We start from the raw sequence: 25,977 nt of genomic DNA, 5'->3' as shown, positions 1-25,977 counted from the left end.
AACCACAGAAAGGCTGGGACATGGCTGCTTCTGAGAGAAGCTCAACGAGGGCCAAGTCCTGAGTCCATGGACTCCCCTCAGCTTTGTAAGACCAGCCACCTGATTTTTCTTTCCTTTAATCCATATGTGGTCTGTATAAGGGGAAAAGGAAGAAGTCACACACCAGCTCATGGGAGACAGCAATCAGAACCCCAGTTCCTAGAACACTAACCCTCTATCACAGGGTCAAGGAGACCAGCCTTGCTGTGCATCTCTGACAAATCCATCTGGGCAATGAGAAGTTGCTTTGAAATGACTCGAATGAAAGGGAATGAAATGATTCCAAAGATCCTGATCTTAATCTTGGTAAAAAATAATTATGTTCTTAAAAATGATAACTGAATTTTATTGGTTGCTAACCCTAATCTCCCTAATATCTCACCTTGTGATATGATCACATTGATGGGATGGGTTTCTTTGGGCTTTTTAATAATTTTAAATGCATTTATTTTATGCATGTATTTGGCTGTGCCGGGTCTTGGTTGCGGCATGCTGGCTTTTCCGTATTCCTTGCCTCAGATCGGATCTTTACTTGTGGCATGGGAAGTCTTGGTTGTGGCCCGTAGGATCTAGTTCCCTGACCAGGAACAAAACATCAAAATTCTAGGAGAGTGGACAACTTTCCTAGAATCTCTTCCTCAGCAAAGAACTTCAAGTGCTGTAGGATTTCTCTCCATTATGTACAAGGCCCTGCTCCAAAGGGAGGAAACTTGGGCTCCTGGGCACTTCATAGTCCTGCGGGCATTCCCTCTCCTAGAATGAACACTTAGGGATTCAACATGCAGACCCTTGCCTGTGTTAAGGAACTTGCGCTCAAAGCTTCTCTTGGTTGGACTGAGGGTGGAGTAAAGAGGTTACTATTGACTATATTGATATGAAAGACAGCTATCATTCACTAAGTTCCACATTTTCAGGCTAATTTGCAAACTTTGAATTATTTGAATTAAAGGATGTCCTCTGTGACTGCTACTAAAGTTGTCTTGATGTTTAAAAGATGAAATGAAAGTCTGGTGTCGGCTACACTCAGGAGCCCCAGATTGTGTGAGAGTAGAGCTTCCTGCTGCTCCCAGTCCCTCCTCTTCATCAGCTCTGAGTACTGGCCTTCAGCTGCTCTGAGCACATGCTGCCTCCTTCCTCCTAGTCCTGCCTCCAAAGTCTTCTCCCCTGCTCCCAGGAGGGCAGTCATCATACCCTCCTGACGTTCCTGGAATCCACATCGCCAAGCACATTGTCACATATGCATATGTGGTCAGCACAGTTTGGTGAGAGAATGAAGAGAACTCTATGAATTAACCCATGTTCGTTATTATGCCACTATTATCTGTAGACCACTTGAACACAGGAGCAACAGTCCTGTAAATAACTGAAGAATCAAAGCTTATGTATTAGACCGTTAAAAAGGAATTGCAGAGAGATGTGGCAATTTTAAAATTGGTGCAATTTATAAACTGTCACAATAGATTATGGAGTCACACCTCTAAGTTCTCTTTTAGACTAAAGAAGAGAGATTGAGCCTCAGGTTTTTCTTTCAAGCTGAGTTGACTTATATAGATAAATATCTCCTTTTGGATTGAGACATTTCCATGAGTATATTTCATTTCCAGTGTAATAACACAAAAGAAGCATTGAAGCTGTGACATTCTCTGATGCCCAGAATAGAAGGGAAAAGTTTTTCAGTGGAGACAAAATTGGGAAAAGTGCAGAAAGTGACAATTCTGACGTATTTAAAGATCTTATTTGTGGAAAGGGGCTGGGAACGGCTTGATAAAGGCTGGCACAGCCCAACACCTGCAGCATCACCAAGCTCACCAGATGCCAAGCCCTTCCCTGATGACATGGAGGGTGATGTTCTCCAGCCCTGGAGAATGGTGATCATCACCACTGCCACCCTCTGAGAGACCAGGAAGCCCCCCAAATCAGCACTTCAGTGAAATTCAGTCCCACGGCTCCAGCTCAACAAGATGCTCAAATCTGCCTTTCCTGTGCCCCAGCACCAGGAGGCCACCACAGAACTCCCTGTAACAGAGCAACTGGCCTTGCTCTCCCAGTAGACCTGTCCAGGTCCAGAGCCTCGAACTCCAACGCCACATCCACTGGGAGAACTGGGGAGTCCCTGTAGGCAGGAGCCTCCAGCTGAGCTAGATGCTTCTGGGGCCCAGGAAGCGCGTGGGGTCCCAGGAGCAGTGAGGAACCTTCGTTTTGGGGCCAGACTGCCCACGGGAGCTTTGCAGGGGTTTCGCTCAGAACTTGATTTGTGCACCTGCCCTGCTTCCATCCTGCCCTTCCTGGGAAAAGATTTTAGCCAGAGAGGTTTACACTGGTGCCCGTTTATGCTGCGACTGATGGCTGGGAATCTGAGCATGTTGTGGCATGTTTTCAGGTTCCGGGCTGTTTCTGGGGAAAAAGACTAATTTCGGGAGAGGGGAAAGGCATCTACATTCTGGACAGTAATCTAGATATTGGGACCATCCACTGGGAAGACTTGAGGACGAGACTGAGACTTACAGGAGCCCCTGGGGAAAGGGAAATGATTTTACTTAATATAAATGGTTAATTTCTCCTGCAACGTTCAAGTAGTTGGAAATATTTTAAAATGTACAAAGAAGTCTAAAACTCACACCAAGTCTAAATATTCCTTATGCCCAAACAAAACTTTAAGTTCCTGGCTTCATTGGAAGCAAAACATCTGTAAAGTTTTCAAAATTGCTTCTTTTTCATCTCAGTTCAATTGAGGGAAAGCCATATTTGAGAAACTTATGACCCAGTAGCTACCTTAAATAATTAATCTCAATTTTCAAAGTCTTTTTTTCTTCTCATTTCCTTTATCTAAGGATCTTATGTTAAGCTTTCAAATTTATACATAGTTTTGCATTGGAGAAAAATATGTATATGTATATGTAAAAAATATACATAGTTTTATTAACTCTTTTAAAAGGTCATTTTGCATAGGTAAGTTGCTTTAAAATTCATAATCAAGATGTTTTTTATTTCAGCATAATGTATATTTTCACTTAATATAGCATTTCCTACCTAATAAGCATCTTATATGCCCTGATTGCATGTTGATTTGATGCCCACTAAATATCTCGGTGTGCTTGGTACAGTCATGTGATTATTTTATTTGCCAGTAAAATTTCAAAATGTTTAGATATTTTTTGTACAATACTAGCAAAGATTCAGTTCAGTTCAGTTCAGTCAGGTGCTCAGTCATGTCCGACCCTTTGCGACCCCATGAATTACAACACGCCAGGCCTCCCTGTCCATCGCCAACTCCCGGAGTTCACCCAAACCCACATCTATTGAGTCGGTGATGCCATCCAGCCATCTCATCCTCTGTCATCCCCTTCTCCTCCCGCCCCCAATCCCTCCCAGCATCAGAGTCTTTCCCAATGAGTCAACTCTTCGCATGAGGTGGCCAAAGTACTGGAATTTCAGCTTTAGCATCATTCTTTCCAAAGAACACCCAGGTCTGATCTCCTTTAGAATGGACTGGTTGGATCTCCTTGCAGTCCAAGGGACTCTCAAGAGTCTTCTCCAAGACCACAGTTCAAAAGCATCAATTCTTCGGTGCTCAGCTGTCTTCACAGTCCAACTGTCACATACATACATGACTAACTTATTCTAATTTGCAGAGGTAGAATTTTTGCATTAAAAATTGAGTTGAGCAAGTCACAGATACGGCCTAATCATCTTTAGGGTAGACATGAAATAATGGCGAAAGCTTAATACACACCTGTCACAGTAACAACTCTCACAGCTGTTTACTGTGTCCTTGATGCTTTATATAATCTACTCATTTAAGATAATTTTGGAAGTTGTTATATTAACATCATATAGAGTACAGAACATGAGATGGTATATTGAAAGGAGTACAATATTCTCATTATCCCTATTTTGATTTTAATTGGAGAATAATTGCTTTACAATGTTGTGCTGGTTTCTGCTGTACAACAAGTAAACCAGCTATAAGTACACATATATCCACTCCCATATCCTTATTTTAAAGCTGAGAAAACAGTAGCATAGGACAGAAAAATCGACTGGACGAAATGATGCAGGAACTTGAGGGAAAACTAAAGAGATGCCCAGATAACAAATATACTGGTCACCTGAGAAGACAAGAGTAACCCGCAAAAAATAAAGACAAAAAATGTAGCAAGATTGTCATTTTCAAACAGTTTAACTGGTAAAATTCTTTTAAGCTTATCAGTATTATTATTAACATTCATTACACTTACACTTTTATAGATAACTCTGAGGACCAGTAGTATCCTACCATTTTGAAGGATGCTGGGTGTGAATAGGAAATGGAGACATGCTCCTGCTCTGGGGAGTCAATTCCTCCCCATTTAAGGGACTCTCAGTTAGAAGGTCCTGATGGAGGATGTGTGTGGGGGAGGGGAGTTTAAAATGAAAAGAAAGACTTTGATCTTGAAAAGTACAGATTATAGGAAATTCTTAAAATAATAAAAGTTGAAATATGCTGAATGAAATGTATAAATTGGTGGGATCTTTGTTGATCAGTTTTTATAAATGATCCCATTTGTTACTGTGGGAAATTGGATATACCTCAATAACAATATTTTCTGTGCAGCAGATTGATGTATTGATTTTTAAAATCTTTGTTAGAAAATGATACTATTTGAAGACAGACAACATACCTATTTCCAGCAATTAACCCCCTGTTCAAATCTCAGCCACATGTACGTTAGTTATTCCTATGACATCAAGACTAAGCATTTTCTGCAATTTCATAATTTCCTTTCTAACTTTTTTCTTTTTGTCACCCTCCACAGCTTAGAGGATCTTAGTTCCTCAACCGAGGTTCCCTGAAGGAAAAACTCAGAGTCCTAACAATGGCACCCACAGAAAACTCTCAGAATTCCACCTTTTGACAAACATTTCCTAGAAAATGATAGAACTGTTCCACAGTATAAAACGAACTAATACTATTTTGTGATAGGTATATGTAGACAAAATAAGGATTTAGGTTTTCAAAAGAAAAACTCAAGAAATTTATCTTGATAACTATTTAATAAATAAACCACATAACAATTTTAATGAAATAGGGAAATATATTTTCTAAATGTTACTACAATGTAAACATACACATCTTCTATATGAAAATATAAATATGATGAGATAAAATATTACATTAACTAAATAAAGAATAAATAACATCAGGGCAGTCATTGCTTATGGATTGATATCCCTGCAGTTGATTATTTTATATGTACTTGCTTATTACTACGGACATGTATTGGCTGAGTTAATTCCACAAATCTGGTGGCTAAAGAAGAAACAAGAGTCTTCTGAAATGACACTACCAGAGTGTGCAAGGGTGATGTGGAATATTAGTCATTGAGAGTCATGTCAAGGTGAGCTCAGGTCTCCATCCATCATTCTTAACCTTTCTTGCAAGTTGGTTGATGAAGAGAAGGATCTCATGATTTCCACTCTGACGATTTCCCAGGCACAATCGCTGTATTGGTTCTCTTTCAGGTAGACATGGATGCCTTGGAAATACCTCTTCATGGCCAGTGTGGGGCCCATCCTTCCCAGGGCAGAGTCTTCCTCTCCCATCACTTGCCCCAGGCAGGCGTCCAGGTCATCGAGCTGCTGATGGAGTCCAGTGCGGAGCTGCTCCAGGAGGGTGGTGTCCCAGGCAGCAGAGGAGCGCTCCGTGTGGAAGAGGCTGAAGCTCTGCTGGAGCATCTCGTGGAGAACAGAGATGGCCTGGGCCTCATGGAGCTGGCCACCCTCCACCATCTCCTGGGGGAAAGCGAAGTCTTTTCTGTCCTGCAGACAGAAGCGAGGGGAGAGTCTCCTCATTTGGTCCAGGAGCCTGCGGTTCTGCCTGCCAACCAGCACGTGGTTCTTAGACAAGTCACAGCCCAGGGATCCTCCCGGGCCGTAGCTGACCAGCACCAGGGCCATCAGTAGAGAGAGCCTGAAGGCCATGGGGAAGATGAGGCTGCTGTTGGCTTGATGGAGATGGTGTCTGGTGGAACCTTGAGGTAGGTTCTCTGATGGCATTGTTTCTAAGCAAGGCCATTAAATAGGGAACATGGTAGTATTCATTTTCTAATCATTTCTATACACTTTTACTTCCTTTTTTGGTTTTCTGTTATGTATTCTCAATGCAGTCAATGAAATTTTCTTCCTTCTAGACTATTAATTTTGCCTTTTCCTAGTGACTTCAGTGCCCACGCGAATGGATATTTTTCAATCAAATGAGAAAGGTCTTTCTCTTAAGTCAGAATTGATGGACATTTGTAATTACACATGTTTATTGCCCTTTATCTCTCATGCATAAGTGTTTCTCTCCTCTCATCCATGAACACATTTTTGGCTTGCTCTTAGGCTCCATTTTTCCCTCTTTGGTTCCATTGTAAGCCAGGCTGTGTCCGCTCTATGGTTTCCGTATTTATAAGGGGTTTACCAGATCACTCTAGGAGTTAAGCTCTTGGAAACAAATGATGAGTTTTCTTTAGTGTTTGATTCATAGAAGAGGCTGATTATTATCAGTCCTTGAACTCCTCCCACATTTCTCTTCCTTCTAGAACACGTTCCTGCAAATCTCTCCCTTCAGGGAACCATGAGGGCAGGACCATTACAGACATCGCCCTTTTTGTCCACCATTTTCTTACTGGAGACCTGTCATCCTCCACAGACTGGGCCCATACCCCCAACCAGAATCCTGGTTCTTCTCAGGGAACACGGGTGAGGAGACTGTACATCCAGGATAATTGTATTTTCCCAGCAGCACCTCACTCACAGGGAGAGATCAGATGGAGCCACCCCCTGTCCTCTGGAGTGACTGAGTCCCCTTGCTCACCTGCTGGACTCCCTCCCTGTGGACAGGCTCAGCACATCCTGAGGACTCGAAAATCTCCTTTCTGTGGAGGGCTGATTGATTTGTTGAGAAAATAAATTGTCTCCCCGAAACCCCAACCTCTCCCCTAGAGTTTTTGTGTGAAGGACCCTAGTTCTCAGTGGTGACCTCTTCTCCTGACCCGTTTCCCCAGGTGTCTAAAGTGTCAGCAGTGCTCAGATGCTGAGAGCAAAAGTGTCTTTGTGCAAGTTGGTGGAGGAGTTTCCAACTGCAATTATTTTCCTTTTAGTAGATAAATAATATTTACTTTGCCAAGTATAGGTTTTATTATTGAACTCTTTTACTTAAAACTCTTTAACACTTGTTCTGCTCAGAGTTTCTGAGCTGGAGGAAGGAGACTCAGTGATGGTATTGTCTCTTATTGGAAGCTTATGTCACAGAATCTAATGAGTTTCAGTCATTAATTCAGGCAGTTGATTCTACTGGGCATCTCTGTTCCTCTGTTTCTGTCTCCTCTGAGATTGTAGGGCAGTGAGACCCAGGGTACTAGATCAGGAGAAATAGCCTTCTTTCCTTTACTTGAGCATAATTTTTCATTTAAACTTTTATATATACTTAGTCACTTATTGGACAATGCTGGTATTCCTGCATCTGCTCTGGTTGTATTTCATGATGAGATGAGAACAAGAAAGGGAAGTAAAGAGAGCCAGAGAGGCTGCATCTCTTTCACTTTCAAGATGTTGGATTTGTGTTTGTTTCTCTTTGCAGCTTTCCTAGAAAGTAAAATTCCACAGTTGTTTTGTGGGCAAGAAGAAAACAAGGGTAAGTCTCAATGTCCTGAGTATGAAAGAAGGGAAGTGGTTTTCCCCTGACATAATGATGTATTATTCTGAGTTAGCAAACTGCAGTGCAGCACAGCTGGGGAGTGACTGTGGCAGAGGGGAAGGATGAGGCCAGTATGAACAACAGAAGGACTGGGACAGGGCTGCTTCTTACAGAAGCTCAATGAAGGCCAAGGCAGTTGACTGCCTTCAGCTTTGTAAGACCAGCTAGCTGATTTTCCTTTCCTTTAATCCACATGTGATCAGTATACGCAGAGACGGAAGAGAGACAGGCAATCAGAACCCCAGTTGCTAGAACACAAACCCTTTCTGGCAGGGTTTAGGAGACCAACCTTGCCTAGCATCTGTGTAGTTAATAAATCCACTTGGGTAATGAGAAGATGCTTTGAAAAAACTAGAATGACAGGGAATGAAATGATTCCAAAAGATCCTGATCTAAATCTGGGTAATAGTAAAATTATGATATTAAAAGTAATAGCTGAATTTTATTGATTGCTAACCCTAATGATCTCCCTAATATTCCAGTTTGTGATATGATCACATTGATGGGTTGGGTTTCTACAGGTTTTTTAAGAATTTTAAAAATATTTATTTTATGTGCTTATCTGGCTAGGCCAGGTCTTAGTTGAATCATGCTGCTTCTTGGATCTTCCTTGCTTCATGCAGGATCTTTACTTGGGCCATGGGAAATCTTGTTTGCCACATGCAGGATCTAGTTCCCTGACCAGAGATCCAACTCAGGCTCCCTGCTATGGGAGCATGGAGTCCTGGCCACTGGACCATCAGGGAGTCTCGAGGGGTAGGGTTTAAATATATGAATTTGGGGAACACACACACATTCAGTCTGTAACATGGTAATAAGAAGATACCACGGTATTGTGTTTATGGCAAGGATTCATTAGGATCTATTTCATTCTTGATATTTATTTGAGGAGAAAGAACACATTCCCTGATGCTACTCTCACTTTTTGTGGCACATCCATCATGAATTGTTTACTAAATAAATGTTATAAATGTTATACTGTGAATCTAATTACCAAGGACCTACCATGCTTCCCTGGTGGCTCAGATGGTAAAGAATCCGCCTGCAATGCAGGAGACCAAGGTTCAATCCCTGAGTCAGGAAGATCCCCTGGAGAAGGAAATGGTAACCCACTCCAGTATTCTTGCTTGGAGAATTCCACGGGCAGAGGAGCCTGATAGGCTACAGTTATGGGGTCACAGAGAGTCGGACTCGACTGAGCGACTAACACTTTCACCAGACAAATTCCACAGACTATCAGTGTTCATCAGAAATGACAGTGACAACAGCGGCAAATTCCTTAGCCTCTGAAGGGACTCACTTAATCCTTCCAACATAGTGAAACTGAGTTAATATTCTCCTTTCCAAGAGCCCCCTGCTAAGACTTTATTTGAATGAAATAATCTAATAATGAATTTGTAAATCCAGATTTCAAAACCTAATATGTCAGATTCCAAACTCCCTGTCCACAGCATAAACCCCTGAGCACACTGCATGTACTGAACTCTCACTTATTTCCCTCTTTTACTTCTAACACAAGATGTCCCTTTGTTGTTTCATACCTCGATGTTACAAACCTCTTGTTTCCATTAACGTGTCCCTCCAAATTCTCAATAAGTTGAGTGACTTACAAAGTATCCTGATTATTTTGTATAAGAAGCAAAATGAAATTATCAAGTGGTAGTTATTACTGAAAAGGAAATGGAGAAGGCAATGGCGATCCACTCCAGTATTCTTGCCTGGAGAATCTCAGGGACAGAGGAGCCTGGTAGGCTGCTGTCTATGGGGTCGCAAAGAGTCGGACACAATTGAAGCGACTTAGCAAGCAGCAGCAGTTATTACTGAGAGTCTAACTGTGCTTGACAAAATTAATAATTCTAAAATAATTCTGAAACAATCGTATTTAAGTGTCCAAGATGACTCATAGATTGTTAAGTGATCCTCACCATAAAATTGAGATACATGATGGACAAGATCCTTGAGAGTTATGACCCCTGCTCAGATTGAATTACAAACATTTCAGTGAATCCTCTGTAGAAAACCCCAAGCTGATGGTACTTGTGGATATAGGTAAAGCATACTTAATGCTACCAAATTACATGAATGTGGGAAATGACTGGAAGAATAGAAGACGACGTATGCTAACGGGTGAATTGTGAGGGATGGAGCAGAACATCCCCATGGCCATCAGCAGGGAAACAGGAGTTCGGAAACTCAGCACTTCCCCTGGGCCTTAGTGAAACAGCTCAGGTCCTGCACTAAGCTAAGCAGCCCTCCAAGCTCCTTTTGCTGCGCCCCAACGGCCGGGAGGGGGCGCCCGATCTCTCAGTAACTGACAGACCGGCGCGGCAAACCCAGCTGGACCCGCCTCCAGGAACAGAGCGGCTAACTCGGGCGGCGGGTCCACGGGGAGAACTCGGGGGTCGCCCTCGGCAGGAAGCCGCGACCGAGCGAGGCGCCGCCGGGGCCCAGGGAGCGCTGGGGCCGCGCGAGCAGAAAGGAAACTTCTTTTTCGGGCCGGACTGCTCAGGGAAACTTTGCCGCCGCTTCTCTCAGAGCCTTTAATTTCTGCACCTGCCCTTGTATCCACCCTCCCCTTCCTGGGAGGAGACTTTACCCGGAGCGATTTAACACACCGGTGCCGGTTTATGCTGCGATTGATGGCTGGAAATCCAATGGCGCCTCACTCCAGTATTCTTGCCTGGAAAATCCCATGGACCAAGGAGCCTGGTAGGCTGCAGTCCATGGATCACGAAGAGTCGGACAGGACTGAAGCGACTTAGCAGCAGCAGCAGATGGCTGAAAATCAGAGCATGTTGTGTTATGTTTTCAGATTCAGGACTGTTTCTGGGGAAAAGGCCTAATTCAGGGACAACGGGGAAGGCATCTACAATCCGGACAGAAATCTACTCGATATTGCGACCCTCCAGTAGGAAGGAAGACTTGGGGACAAGACTGAGACTTAAAGGAGCCCCAAGGGAAAGAGAAAATTATTTCATTCAATATTAATATAAAAGGTAAATTTCTCCTGTAATGTTAGTTGTCTGAAAAATCTTTTAAAATATATGTTAAACTCACATCAAGTTGAAATATTTTCTTATGCCACAACAGTACTTTTAAGTTTCTGGCGTTAATGGAAGCAAAATCATCAGTAATGTTCTCAAAATTGCTACTTTGTATATATCTCTCTTCACTGAGGGAATGCCATATTTGACAAATTATGACCCAATAACTACCTTAAATAACCAATCTCAACTTAAAAATTCCTTTTTCCTCTTTTAACCAAGGATCATCTATTAAACATTCATTTTTTTATGTAGTCAGTTTTTCACTGTAGAGTTTCATTAACTTTTTCAAAATGTCAAATCATATGGTTAAGTTGCTGAAAAACGTGCAGTCAAAATGCTTTTGATTTCAGCGTACTGTGTGCTCAGTAGGTACCAACTGAAATAGGCAGTTGGGTATATGATTCCAGCATGCATCTTCGGAAGGGATCACCATCAAGACAGGTTTTTAAAGCCCTGAAAACTAGAGCAGGTCATGACCTAGTTCATGAGTTTGAACGGAAAACAGTTCTGGGCCCTGAACACAGGAAAACCACAAGTGTCTTTGTCACAAATGAAACTCAGACTGGATAGCAGCCAGATGGCAGGAGTGCAGTGTGAGTGTGGAGCCAGGGATCTGGTTGAGGACCTTGCAATCTGTGTGTCTTCTAGCTGGAGATCACGGAGTTTGAACAAAAATGAATCATGAACCCCTTTACATGGGTAAAGTGACAATGCAAGAGCAGTGGGTGCATTGTGTATGGATCAGAAATTCACAGAAGAAACCTGCATTTCCAGTGGATATGATGGGGAAAGGCTGTCACCTGCTGTAGCGCACTGGTCTTAAAACTAAAGTCTCAACTCCACAGCTCTTCTCAGCTCTACTCTGTGATGCTGGGGCTCCAGTTCCTTCCAGTATATTTCTCCTTTGCCTGCAGATTGTTTTTCTTTCAGAGTTCTCCCGAACCAATTCCAAGAGGTGGACGAGAAGGCTGGAGTATGACTGATGACAGCCGCCATCAATTAGGAAAAGGAAAACTAATGGTTGCTTCTAGATGCCATGTGTCACCAGTCAGATTGGCAAAATTGAAAAGGATGATAAGATCCTGTTTTGGTCAATCAGTGAGGACATATAAGAGCTTATATGGTCTTGAATGTGGATTCATGTAGCCATTGTTGTCATGGACAGTTGGCAGTGTGCATGTGCAAGGTTTATGTATTTTGACCAATAAAATTGACTTCATGGCCCCGTGTTCAGACAAAGACTCTCGCTTGCGTATAAGACACCTGCATACACTTGTAGCAGTCTCTTCTCAAAGGCACTAATTTCTGAGAAGGACCGACTCTAGGAGGTGACACTGCCGGCACTTAGGGACTGAAGTCTTCACGGAAAACAACTGGGATCAAACTCAGGACAGCCCAGGGCTGGAGAGCAGAGCCTCACCCTGCATGGCCCTGGCTCTTTTCTTCCTGCCTCTGCTTTGCTGCTGAAAGACTGAAACCCAACAGCGAGTTGAGAAGGTAATTTTAGAAATATGTTAAAAAGTAGCACAGGACTACTCATACTAAAGAACAGGAAACATTATTAATGAGTAATGTGTGTGATATTCTGCAGTCCTATGAGATCTCTATGATTTCCCTATTATTCATTTTTATAGTAGATGAAAGCATTTTCTACTAATCCTTCTTTCTCAAAGAATTTCTGTGACTTCCTAAGAATACTTCTAGAAGTCTGAAACACAGAAACTGGAATTGTCTTCAGCCTTGAGCACAGGAGAGTTCACACACTGAATATACTATGAAACTAGCACCCAAGTTAAATATTTTTACCAAAGACCCAGCATCTTTCCAGTGCTGCCTTTCAGTCCCTGCCTCAGGCCAGCTGTCCTGCCTGCTGCCTGTGGGCAGCTACTCTGGGACTCTCCCTGTCCTGATTATTTGACCAAGCACACTTTATGCTTCTTGTAATATGGACTCATTGATCCAAATGGTATTCCGATGAAAAGCTACTGTTATTTTCCCGATATTTGAGAAGAAGATCAAGATAAAATGCATGCCTGCATGCATGCTAAGTTGGTTCAGTCATGTCCAACTCCTGTGACCCATGGACTGTAGCCCACCAGGCTCCTCTGTCCATGGGATTTTCAAGGAAGAACACTGGAGTGGGTTGCCATATCCATCTCCTTACTGTTTATGATATTTTGCAGGGTCACACTGCTGTTAAATAGCAGAGCTGCAATTCAAAGGTTTTGAAGCTTCTAGAACTCTCGTTTCACTTGTGCCCTCTTCCAGTGATTTCCACTCAGAGAAACCCTGAAGCCAGAAACCATCACAGAACAGAGCTCCTGTGTTGGAGGCAGTGAAGATATAGTGTAAGGGAGTGGATTGTTCAGTAAAGCAGGACTGAGGAGAAGGTGGGAGGAAGAGTAAGGTCAGGATCAGCCACTGAGCACCACATGTTTGCAGCTTCCCTGGAGGAGGGGAGTCCTCCCCCCACATCCTGACACCAGGCATTCTTTGCTGATTGGGTATAAACTACTTATACTTGTGAATTGAGGGATAATCATTTACCACCGTTTCAGAGACTCCTTTCTACCTGTTTTTTTTTTTGGGTGGAAAGGGCTGCACTCCACAGCTTGCAGGATCTTAGTTCCCTGAGCAGGTATCCATGGCACCTGAGCTTCTCACACTGGAAGCATGGAGTCCTATCCACTGGACTGCCAGGGAATTCCAGGAATTCTACCTTTTGACAATCATTTCTGAAATGTGATACAACTATTCCATAGTATAAATGGACAAATGCTATTCCCACGATAGGTTTATGTAGACAAAATAAGTATTTAGTTCTTCATAATGAAAAAACAAATTTACTTTCATAAAAATTTAATAAATAAAACAAATTAGAAGATTAAGGAAATGAACATATTTTCTAAATTTTATTACAGTGCAGAAAAACATTTTTACATGAAAATATGATGAGATAAAAGAAAATAAATACGTAAATAAACATAAATAACATCAGGGGAGTCATCCCCGTGCAGTTGAATACTTTTTATATCTACTTTCTTATTGCTACTGAGAAAGTACTATTGATTGAATTCAGGAAACATTGTGGCTAAAGCAGAAATCAGAGTCTTCTGAAATGACCTCAGGGGAGCGTGCAAGGGTGATGTGGTGTCTTAGTCAGTGAGAGTCATGTCAAGGTGAGTTCAGGTCTGCGTCCATCATTCTTAACCTTTCTTGCAAGCTGGTTGATGAAGAGAAGGATCTCATGATTTCCAGTCTGACGATTTCCCAGGCGCAGTCACTGTATTCCTTCTCTTGCAGGTAGACATGGATGCCCTGGAAGTACTTCTTCACGGCCAGTGTGGGGCCTATCCTTCCCAGGGCAGAGTCTTCCTTTCCTGTCACCGGGCCCAGGCAGGTGTCCAGGTCATCCAGCTGCTGATGGAGTCCAGTGCGGAGCTGCTCCAGGAGGGTGGTGTCCCAGGCAGCAGAGGAGCGCTCTGTGTGGAAGAGGTTGAAGGTCTGCTGGAGCATCTCGTGGAGCACAGAGAAGGCCTGGGCCTCCTGGAGCTGGCCACCCTCCACCATCTCCTGGGGGAAAGCGAAGTCTTTTCTGTCCTGCAGACAGAAGCGAGGGGAGAGTCTCCTCATTTGGCCCAGGAGCCTGAGGTTCTGCCTGCCAACCAGCACATGGTTCTGAGACAGATCACAGCCCAGGGATCCTCCTGGGTCGTAGCTGACCAGCACAGGGCCATCAGTAGAGAGAGCCTGAAGGCCATGGGGAAGATCAGGCTGCTGCTGGCCTGACTGAAGCGGCATCTGCTGGAATCTCGAGGTAGGATCTCTGATGCCACTCTTTCTAAGCAAGGCCATTAAATAGGGAACATGGTAATTTTCACTTTCTAATTGTTTTAATACACTTTCACTTCCTTTTTTGATTTTCATTTGTGTATTCACAATATGATTAAATAAAATGTCATCAGTTTAAAGTATTAAATTTACATATTTCCCAATAACTTCAAATGTACCCATCCAATTGGATATTTGTCACTCAAATGAGAACGTTTTTATTATTCAACAGTGTTACTTAAACTGTTCAACACTTTTCTGCTCAGAGTTTCTGAGCTGGAGGAAGGAGATTCAGTGATGATGTCTCTCACTGGAAGCTTATGTCATAGAGTCTAGAGAGTTTCAGTCATTCATTCAGGCTGTTGATTCCACTGGGTATGTCTGTTCCTCTCTCTCTTTCTCCCTCTGAGAACAAAGGATAGTGAGAACCAGGCTACTCATTCAGGGAGAAATAGCCTTCTTTCCTTTACTTCAGTATAATTTTTCACTTAGTTCTACATTCTTTTAGTGACTTGTTGACCAGGATTGGTCTTGCTGCTCCTGCTCTAGTTCTAATTCACCTTGAAGTAAGAACAATAAAGCGAAGGGAAGAAAGGCAGAGGGGCTGTATCTCTATCATATGTAAGACTTTAGTTTTTTTTGTTGTTGTTTCCCTTTGCCACTTTCCTAGAAAGTAAAACTCCACAGTTGTTTTGTGGGCAAAAAGAAAACTAATCTAAGTCTGAATGTCTGAATATGAACGAAGGGAAGTGGTTTTCCCTGACACAATGATGTCTTCTGAGTTAGCAAACTTCAGTGCAGCACAGCTGGGGATGAGGCTGTGGCAGAGGGGAAGCATGAGGCCAGTGTGAACAACAGAAAGGCTGGGCCATGGCTGCTTCTGACAGAAGCTCACGAAGGTCAAGTCCAGGGTCAAGTGACTGTCCTTTGCTTTGCAAGATCAGCTACCTCATTTTTCTTTCAATTAATGCATGTAGGATTAGTTTCAGGACAGAAGGAAGAAGTCAAACACATCACCTAATATGAGATAGACAAGTAGAATGCCAATTGCTGGAATACTAACCTTCGCTGGCAGTGTCTTGGAGACCAGCCTTACTGAGCATCTGTCTAGGTAATAAATCTACTCAGGCAATGAGAAGATGCTTTGAAAAAAACTAGAATGAAATACAATTAAATGATTGCAAAACATCCTGAACTTAATCTGGATATAGTAATTATGATATTAAAAATAATATCTGAATTTTATTTCCTGCTACTAATGGAGTGTCAAGCTGGTTTTAGAAAAGGCAGAGGAACCGGAGATCAAATTACCAAAATCTGCTGGATTGTTGAAAAAGCAAGAGAGTTCCCGAAAAACATCTATTTCTGCTTTATTGACTATGCCAAAGCCTTGGACTGTGTGGATCACAATAAACTGTGGAAAATTCTGAAAGAGATGGGAATACCAGACCACCTGACCTGCTTCTTGAGAAACCTATATGCAGGTCAGGAAGCAACAGTTAGAACTGGACATGGAACAACAGACTGGTTCCAAATAAGAAAAGGAGTCTGTCAAGGTTGTATATTGTCACCCTGCTTATTTAATTATATGCAGAGTACATCATGAGAAACTCTGGGGTGGAAGAAGCACAAGCTGAAATCAAGATTGCCAGGAGAAATATCAATAACCTCAGATATGCAGATGACACCACCCTTAAGACAGAAAGTGAAGAGGAACTAAAAAGCCTCTTGATGAAAGTGAAAGAGGAGAGTGAAAAAGTTGGCTTAAAGCTCAACATTCAGAAAACAAAGATCATGGCATCTGGTCCCATCACTTCATGGGAAATAGATGGGGAAACAGTGGAAACAGTGTCAGACTTTATTTTTCTGGGCTCCAAAATCACTGCAGATGATGATTGCAGCCATGAAATTAAAAGACGCTTACTCCTTGGAAGGAAAGTTATGACCAACCTAGATAGCATAGTCAAAAGCAGAGACATTACTTTGTCAACAAAGGTCCATCTAGTCAAGGCTATGGTTTTTCCTGTGGTCATGTATGGATGTGAGAGTTGGACTGTGAAGAAAGCTGAGTGCCGAAGAATTGATGCTTTTGAACTGTGGTGTTGGAGAAGACTCCTGAGAGTCCCTTGGACTGCAAGGAGATCCAACCAGTCCATTCTAAAGGAGATCAGTCCTGTGTGTTCTTTGGAAGGACTGATGATGAAGCTGAAACTCCAGTACTTTGGCCACCTCATGTGAAGAGCTGACTCATTGGAAAGGGCTCTGATGCTGGGAGGGATTGGGGGCAGAAGGAGAAGGGGACGATAGAGGAAGAGATGGCTGGATGGCATCACCTAGATGGATGTGGGTTTGGGTGAACTCCGGGAGTTGGTGATGGACAGGGAGGCCTGACCTGCTGCAATTCATGGGGTCGCAAAGAGTTGGAAACGACTGAGCAACTGAACTGAACTGAACTAAATGGACTAGTCGTTTTCAAGCTCTTTATAATTTTAACTGAATCCTCTCATTAACTCTTAGGGTCCCACTTATATTTTTCTCCCACTGGAGAAAAATATAAATCTAGACAAATGAACTATTCCAATCATAGCAAAGATTCAAGAGCAAACCTTGGGGGCTTTGATTTGTCTGAATGATCCAATTAAAAAAAAAAAAGGAAGGGTTCAAATGAACATGACATTAAAGAACCAATGAAATAATTGATAGGAGGAGAATGAGTTGACAAAGACCCCTCAATCCATTTCAGATGCCAAAGGGTCATGACCTATTGTTTTGTAGGGCCACAGTGTGTGGTCTGCAGTCCGCAAAATTGCAATCTAATTATAAATAGTCAAAATCACTATTAAGTAGTTGGAAGGGAGTAGATTGTTCTGCCAGCTAAAAGAAAAGCAGGAGTTTGCTCATTATCTAGTGGTTAGGATCCAGCACTTTCACTGCTGTGACCTGATTTCAATCCCTGGTTGGGAAGTCTGATCACACAAGCCTCCCGGAAGTCTAAGCTTTTATGAGTGGTTTTTTTCTATGAAATATAGTAAAATGATTTTATTAACCCTATGAGAGGTAAGCCCTACTTTCTATGTATTTAAACCTCTTGAACTTTCTTGTGAGCTTGCTGCTGCTGCTGCTGCTAAGTTGCTTCAGTCGTGTCCGACCCTGTGTGACCTCATAGACGGCAGCTCACCAGGCTCCCCTGACCCTGGGATTCTCCAGGCAAGAACACTGGAGTGGGTTGCCATTTCCTTCTCCAATGCGAACAAAGAAAAAGCAGGTAACAGTTTCTCACCACATGAGTTCTGACGTTTCTCCTTCAGGATGACAATGAAAACATCTTTCCGCATCAGGTTCTGCAGAATGAAGTCTCTACCCACTGCAGTCCCTGACCTCCAACACGCACTGATAGGAGTTCAGGGTTGAGATCAGGAACGAGGCACTCTGTGCTCTGGGAAAACTGACACAACAGGCCTTCTGATAGTTAAATAATTTCTGGAGAAAATTGATGAACCCAATTTTTACAAATTCTCATGGGTAGAAAAGCTTTAAAATCTTTCAGAGAGACATCTGTTCCTCCTGATTCTCAGCCACTTTCTCCCAAGGTGTGAGATTATCTGCACGTCACCCCTTCACCACAGTCGCATGCATACTGACCTCCTCTACATCCGTGGAGCAGTTTCTCAGAGCTGGGGGGAGGCTGTCCTCTGGCCTGTAGTCCTCAGCAAGTCCTCCCAATAAAAAGAACTCTCGGGAGTCATGTTTTTGGGGTTTTTTTTTTTTTTGGTTGACAAGGTCCCCTTCCAGGACACCTCCTCAGGTAACCTGCTGTTCTCATTCTCAAGGAAGACACCTGTGTTTCTCACCTCCAGTCTAGCCGGGTCATCCTGGTGTCTACTGATGGAGTCCAGTGAAGAACCGCTACTCTATTTCCCAACTTCTGGTCAAGATGTGGGTGTTGAGGAGGCCTGTGTGTGACCAAGATGGAAGCGAATGTGTGCTTCCTAGACAGAAGCAGTGAACATTTTTCTCCTTGGCAGGGAGAAACTGGCTTGAATTGTGAAGTAAGCCTCAAAGCCTTGTATAATTATCTTTTTAAAAAATTTCTAGCTCAACCTATTTAACATCATTAAGTAATACTATAGAATTGACACGAAAAGGTTATTTAGAAAATAATTTGTTAATTAAATTATATTTTTAGCAGTAATATCAAAATGTTTTTTACTTGTTTAGGACCCTAATCCTCAGGAAGGTTTCCAAACCTCTCAATGTACTTTACATGTTTCCTGAGGGGCTTCCATGGTGGCTCAGTGGTGAGGAGCCCACCTGCCAATAGGACCACATGCGGTCCTAGAGGATGCGCACGCTGCAGAACAGCTGAGCCGTGTGCCGCAACTATTGCCCTGTGCTCTAGACCCCGGGACCCCCATTACTGAAGCCAAGTGCACCGGAGCCTGTGCTCCCCAACAAGAGGAGCTACCACAGTGAGAAGCCTGTGCACCACAACTAGAGAGGACCCACCTTTGCCACAACTAGAAGAAAGTCCAGGCAGCAATTGACCATTACTTTGTAAGTTACTTCAACCTTCCCTGATTCTCAGCCACATTCTCCCAAGATGTGAGCTTATCTGCACGTCACCCCTTCACCACCAGTCGCATGCATACTGACCTCCTCTACGTCCGTGGAGCAGTTCCTCAGAGCTGGGGGGAGGCTGTCCTCTGGCCTGTAGTCCTCAGCAAGTTATCCCAATAAAAAGAACTCTTGGGAGTCATGTTTTTGGGGTTTTTTTTTTTTTTGGTTGACAAGGTCCCCTTCCAGGAGACCTCCTCAGGTAAACTGCTGTTCTCATTCTCAAGGAAGACACCTGTGTTTCTCACCTCCAGTCCAGCCGGGTCATCCTGGTGTCTACTGACAGAGTCCAGTGAAGAACCGCTACTCTATTTCCCAACTTCTGGTCAAGATGTGGGTGTTGAGGAGGCCTGTGTGCGACCAAGATGGAAGCGAATGTGTGCTTCCTGGACAGAAGCAGTGAACATTTTTCTCCTTAGCAGGGAGAAACTGGCTTGAATTGTGAACTAAGCCTCAAAGCCTTGTATAATTATCTTTTTAAAAAATTTCTAGCTCAACCTATTTAACATCATTAAGTAATACTATAGAATTGACATGAAAAGGTTATTTAGAAAATAATTTGTTAATGAAATTATATTTTTAGCAGTAATATCAAAATGTTTTTTACTTGTTTAGGACCCTAATCCTCAGGAAGGTTTCCAAACCTCTCAATGTACTTTACATGTTCCCTGAGGGGCTTCCATGGTGGCTCAGTGGTGAGGAGCCCACCTGCCAATAGGACCACATGCGGTCCTAGAGGATGCGCACGCTGCAGAACAGCTGAGCCGTGTGCCGCAACTATTGCCCTGTGCTCTAGACCCCGGGACCCCCATTACTGAAGCCAAGTGCACCAGAGCCTATGCTCCCCAACAAGAGGAGCTACCACAGTGAGAAGCCTGTGCACCACAACTAGAGAGGACCCACCTTTGCCACAACTAGAGGAAAGTCCAGGCAGCAGTGAAGACACAGCACAGTGAAAAATGAATCAGATCAGATCAGTCGCTCATTCATGTCTCTTTGCGACCCCATGAATCGCAGCACACCAGGCCTCCCTGTCCATCACCAACTCCCAGAGTTCACTCAGACTCACGTCCATGGAGTCAGCGATGCCATCCAGCCATCTCATCCTCTGTCGTCCCCTTCTCCTCCTGCCCCCAATCCCTCCCAGCATCAGAGTCTTTTCCAATGAGTCAACTCTTTGAATGAGGCGGCCAAAGTACTGGAGTTTCAGCTTTAGCATCATTCCTTCCAAAGAAATCTCAGGGCTGATCTCCTTTAGAATGGACTGGTTGGATCTCCTTGCAGTCCAAGGGACTCTCAGGAGTCTTCTCCAAGACCACAGTTCAAAAGCATCAATTCTTCGGCGCTCAGCCTTCTTCACAGTCCAACTCTCACATCCATACATGACCACAGGAAAAACCATAGCCTTGACTAGATGGACCTTTGTTGGCAAAGTAATGTCTCTGCTTTTGAATATGCTATCTAGGTTGGTCGTAACTTTCGTTCCAAGGAGTAAGCGTCTTTTAATTTCATGGCTGCAGTCACCATCTGTAGTGATTTTGGAGCCCAGAAAAATAAAGTCTGACACTGTTTCCACTGTTTCCCCATCTATTTCCCATGCAGTGGTGGGACCGGATGCCATGATCTTCGTTTTCTGAATGTTGAGCTTTAAGCCAACTTTTTCACTCTCCTCTTTCACTTTCATCAAGAGGCTTTTGAGTTCCTCTTCACTTTCTGCCATAAGGGTGGTGTCATCTGCATATCTGAGGTTATTCATATTTCTCCCAGCAATCTTGATTCCAGTTTGTGTTTCTTCCAGTCCAGTGTTTCTCATGATGTACTCTGCATATAAGTTAAATAAACAGGGTGACAATATACAGCCTTGATGAACTCCTTTTCTTTTTTGGAACCAGTCTGTTGTTCCATGTCCAGTTCTAACTGTTGCTTCCTGACCTCCATACAAATTTGTCAAGAGGCAGATCAGGTGGTCTGGTATTCCCATCTCTTTCAGAATTTTCCAGTTTATTGTGATCCACACAGTCCAAGGCTTTGGCATAGTTAATAAAGCAGAAATAGATGTTTTTCTGGAACTCTATTTATTTCAAAAGTCTCTCTGACTTTACATATAGCACACAGTGCTGTATGTCCCAGCTGGAAAGAAGAGAAAGATGATTGATCCGTCAATGTCCTGAAGATTGCCTACATTAAATACATGAATTTCCACAAAGATCTTTGTTACTTTGAGAAATTGTATTCTTCCAGTGTGCATGTTACTAACATATGTCCTACAAGGAAAGCTCTGTCCCACTGTTGCTAAATGTATTAAAATCCCTGCCTGTGCCCCTTCTATTCAATCTTGTTTGATCTTTTTTGTCTCTCAGAGATGCAAAGACACCATGATGGAATTTAAGAACTTCTTTGGATTGCATTATCCCCAAGCACCTCTTGCTCTGCTCTGTGATAACTTGCTGGGTCCTAAGGAAGAAAGAAGTCTGCAGCTGTGACGGGAGTGGCCCTCGTGCCTTCCAGGACTCTGCAGGCTGCTGTGCTGTGAACGTCACCCGTGCTGGGGACACAGCTGGTGGCCAGGCACTCGTGCTCTGTCTCTGTGCTCTCAGCATTCGCTTCAGTCTTCTCAGTCTCTGAAAAGGAATGTTGTGGAGAAGCACTTGCCTCAGTGTAGTTCATCTGTGTTGTTCTGTGTCCTGAGGACCCGCTGCTGCTCCAGTGAACACTTTAAACATCTCTGTTCTCCTTCCAAGTTCTCAAGCTGCTGCTGCCTTTCAACTCCAAGTGTCCGGTGCTTTGGGCTTTTCTCAAATGAGATTCCTGAACCAGGTGAGTTCCTCCTAGTGCAACCAGCACATGGAATAGCCTAGGTAGATGCTCAGAGGAGCCCCTGGTATCTCCACCGCTGTTCACTGTGGGGCGGGTTCCCTCTATTTACTGTGTTTCTCTGGGAGGCTGGACAGTCTGGACCTGCAGTGCTTGGCAGGCAGAGCAGGTGAAGTCATAGGAGAGTGTCTGACAGATCTAGAACTTTCACTCAGGTTCCGCTTTTAGTTGGTGGTTTGCAGTCGTAAGGGGAAATTGACAACCAGAAACCATAATGGAGAAGGACACAGCTGTATGAATGGAGAGGACACCTTCATGCAGAGTGAATGAGGAGAGCACGCTGGGGATTTCTACACTGGGAGGAAGTGAATGACTGTGGTATTTGAGTGTAACGATAATATATGCACCGGACCTCTTGCCAACTGAATAGCACGTCTTCAAGCATACCTACAATTTTTTCCAGGGAAGAAAATTCCACAACCAACGAGAGGCAGAAAATCCTTCCCAAGGATTCATCAAATCCTGAAGGATGGATTTTTTTTTTTTTTTGATCGTTGTTTTTAGGTTACTTTTTTTGAAAAAAATCAGAGTTACAAAAAGCACTTGAGTGGTTATGTTCACTTTAAGGTCCTCAGAGCAACAAAGAACATAGCTAGAGCTAGAGTATTTTTACTTCTAACGTGCGAATCCTAAAGAGGGCTCAAGGAATCGTAAAATGCATTTTTAAATTAAGTTGCCATTCAGGATTGATGTTTCTGTTTTAACAAAAAAACAAAGTAAGTCTTTTACAGTAAGAATTTAATAAAGGAAGAAAAATCATAAACTGACTAAATACAAAATATACATTTTCCCATAAGTATACATACATAATATTTTATCAACAAAATAATTTAAATATTTATAAATAGTTAAATAAATATTAAAATAGATATATAAATGTCCAGGTAGTTAAATACGTAGATAGATCAACTTTGGCATCTGTGAGGAACCAGTGCCTATAGAGTAGAACATGATGTTGCTTAATATTCCAGAAATCATTTGCCATATTGATTTATTTCAGGGCGCAATGACAGCAGAAATGAGAGTCCTTGACATGGCAGCACAGGAGGACGTGTGGTCTGTTGGTCCGTGAGAATCATTTCCGTGTTGGACCAGGTGTGTGTCAGTCCTTTCTCCTGAAACTCTCCTGCAAGTTTGTTGAGGAAGAGAAGGCTCTCATGACTTCTGCTCTGACAACCTCCCAGGCACAAGGGCTGTGTCTCTTCTCTTGCAGATAGAGAGTGAGTCTGTGGAAGTATTTCCTCACAGCCAGGCTGGAGTCCTCCTTGAGCAGGGGAGCCCCTCGCAGCCCCTCCTCCTGCGTCAGACAGGCTTGCAGGTCAGTGAGCTGCTGATCCAGCGCAGCGCGTAGCTTGTCCAGGAGGCTCTTGTCCCACGTGGCGGGCGAGCCCTCTGTGCTGAAGAGCTGGAAGGTGTGCTGGGTCACCTCGTGGAGCACAGAGATGGCTTGAGCCTTCTGCAACTGGCTGCCACCCAGAGCCTCCTGGAGGAATTCGAAGTCATTTCTGTCCTGCAGGCAGGAGGAAGGGGAGACCCTTCTCAGTTGTTGCAGGAGCATCAGGACCCTCCTGTTGGCCAGGCTGTGGGTGTGAGGCAGGTGGCAACCCAGAGAGCAGATGGCGTTGCAGCTGAGCAGCAACAGGGATAGCAGGAAGGACCAGGCTGGGGCCATCGGGGACCTTGCAGATGCTTTGGCCTGGTGAGGTGGGTGACTCTGTGAACCTGCTCTCTAGATTCTCTGAAGACCTTCCTTCAGGCCTGTGTCTTAAGTAGGAGCTCATGGTTTCCATTTTCTGAAAGTTCCCTCTTGCTTTCTACTTTTGTTTTTGCTTTTCATTTTGCACTCTCCAAATGGGTTAAGGCAGTATTTCTCAATCTTTTTTTTTCATGTTTCCCTTCTTTCTTTTGACCACAGAGCCTTTTAAAATATTTTTTAGGTGCCCCCACTGTGAAATTTTGATAGCAGAGATAAACTGTGTATGTTTTTATGTACTCTATGGATATCTTTTCTCTGTACATAGAAAAAGAAAGTATAAATCTTACTTTTTGCATTCAATGTAGATTTAAGAATTACATAAAATTTTAAGCTATAATTTAAATGTGAAAGCTACTGATTTTTTAAATTTATTTTTTTATTGAAGGATAATTGCTTTATAGAATTTTGTTGTTTTCTATCAAACCTCAACATTAATTAGTCACAGGTATACCTATATCCCCTCCCTTTGAAACTCCTTCCCATCTCCTTCCCCATCCCACCCCTCTAGGTTGATACAGAGCCCCTGTTAGAGTTTCCTGAGCCATTCAGCAAATTCCCGTTGGCTATCTATTTTACATATGGTAATGTAAGTTTCCATGTTACTCTCTCCATACATCTCACCCTCTCCTCCCCTCTCCACATGTCCATAAGTCTATTCTCTATGTCTGTTTCTTAATTGCTGCCCTGCAAATAAATTCTTCAGTACCATTTTTCTGTATTCCATATATGTGTGTTCAATATGATATTTATCTTTCTCTTTCTGACTCACTTCAGTCTGTATAACAGGTTCTAGATTTCATCCACCTCATCAGAACTGACTCAAATGCATTCCTTTTATGGTTGAGTAATATTCCATTGTGTATATGTACCACAACTTCTTTATCCATTCATCTGTCAATGGACATCTAGGTTGCTTCCATGTTCTGCTAAGTCACTTCAGTTGTGTCCGACTCTGTGCGACCCCAGAGACAGCAGCCCACCAGGCTCCCCCGTCCCTGGGATGCTCCAGGCAAGAACACTGGAGTGGGTTGCCATTTCCTTCTCCAATGCATGAAAGTGAAAAGTGAAAGTGAAGTCGCTCAGTCGTGTCTGACTCCCAGCAACCCCATGGACTGCAGTCCACCAGGCTCCTCCATCCACGGGATTCTCCAGGCAAGAGTACTGGAGTGGGTTGCCATTACCTTCTTCTGCTTCCATGTTCTAGCTATTGTAAATAGTGCCACAACGAACACTGGGATACATGTGTCTTTTTCAACCCTGGTTTCCTCAGGGTGTATGTCTAGGAAGGGGATTGCTGGGTCATATGGTAGTTTTATTCCTAATTTTTAAGGAATCTCCATACCATCTTCCCTAGTGGCTGTATCAATTTACATTCCCACCAACAGTGCAAGAGCTTTCCCTTTTATACACATCCTCTCCAGCATTTATTATTTGTAGACTTTTGGATGATGGCCATTCAGACCTGTGTGAGGTGATATCTCATTGTGGTTTTAATTTGCATTTCTCTAATAATGAGTGATATTGAGCATCTTTTCATGTGTTTCTTAGCCACCTGTATGTCTTCTCTGGAGAAATGACTGTTTAGGTCTTTTACCCCACTCTTTGATTGGGTTGTTTGTTTTACTGGCATTGAGTTGTATGAGCTGCTTGTATATTTTGGAAATTAACCCTTTGTCAGTTCTTTAATTTGCTATTATTTTCTCCCATTCTGAGGGTTGTCGTTTCACCTTGCTTATAATTTCCTTTGCTGTGCAAAAGCTTTTAAGTTTAATCAGGTCCCACTTGTTTACTTTTGGTTTTATTTCCATTACTTTTGGAAGTGGGTCATAGAGGATCTTGCTTTGATTTATGTCATCGAGTGTTCTGCCTCTAAGAACATCGAGTGTTTTCCTCTAAGAGTTTTATAGTTTCTGGTCTTATATTTAGGTCTTTAATCCATTTTCAGTTTGTCTTTGTGTATGTGTTTGGGAAGTGTTCTAATTTCATTCTTTTATATGTAGCTGTCCAGTTATCCTAGCACCATTCATTGAAGAGGCTGTCTTTGCCCCATTGTATATTCTTGCCTCCTTTGTAAAAATAAGGTACCCATAGGTGCA

At 43.1% G+C, this 25,977-nt stretch overlaps 3 protein-coding genes across 3 annotated transcripts; all 3 read right to left on the bottom strand.

The window, feature by feature from the left end:
* Positions 1-5,313: 5,313 nt before the first annotated feature.
* LOC617135 (interferon omega-1) lies at positions 5,314-6,444 on the bottom strand. Its single transcript, XM_002689523.6, has one exon. It carries the CDS (start codon positions 6,073-6,075, stop codon positions 5,413-5,415), a length of 663 nt encoding a protein of 220 aa, XP_002689569.5. The 5' UTR covers positions 6,076-6,444; the 3' UTR covers positions 5,314-5,412.
* A 7,536-nt stretch (positions 6,445-13,980) lies between these two features.
* On the bottom strand, positions 13,981-14,688 carry LOC515953 (interferon omega-1-like). The gene is given in 2 exon segments (XM_024996065.2): positions 13,981-14,534; positions 14,537-14,688. Coding segments are annotated over 2 exon segments (585 nt in total). The 5' UTR covers positions 14,568-14,688.
* Positions 14,689-23,203: 8,515 nt separating this feature from the next.
* On the bottom strand, positions 23,204-23,865 carry IFNAA (interferon alpha-A). The gene is given in 1 exon segment (NM_001017411.1): positions 23,204-23,865. A coding segment is annotated over 1 exon segment (570 nt). The 5' UTR covers positions 23,798-23,865; the 3' UTR covers positions 23,204-23,227.
* Positions 23,866-25,977: the final 2,112 nt, after the last annotated feature.

Source organism: Bos taurus, chromosome 8 (assembly GCF_002263795.3).
Source record: "Bos taurus isolate L1 Dominette 01449 registration number 42190680 breed Hereford chromosome 8, ARS-UCD2.0, whole genome shotgun sequence".
Lineage (NCBI taxonomy): Eukaryota > Metazoa > Chordata > Mammalia > Artiodactyla > Bovidae > Bos > Bos taurus.
Note: the sequence above shows the minus strand (reverse complement) of the source record. Positions and strands in the feature narration are given on the sequence as shown.

Coding starts and splice junctions, on each gene's coding strand:
- LOC617135 (XM_002689523.6), bottom strand. CDS start 6,075: ATGCCATCAGAGAACCTACCTCAAGGTTCCACCAGACACCATCTCCAT.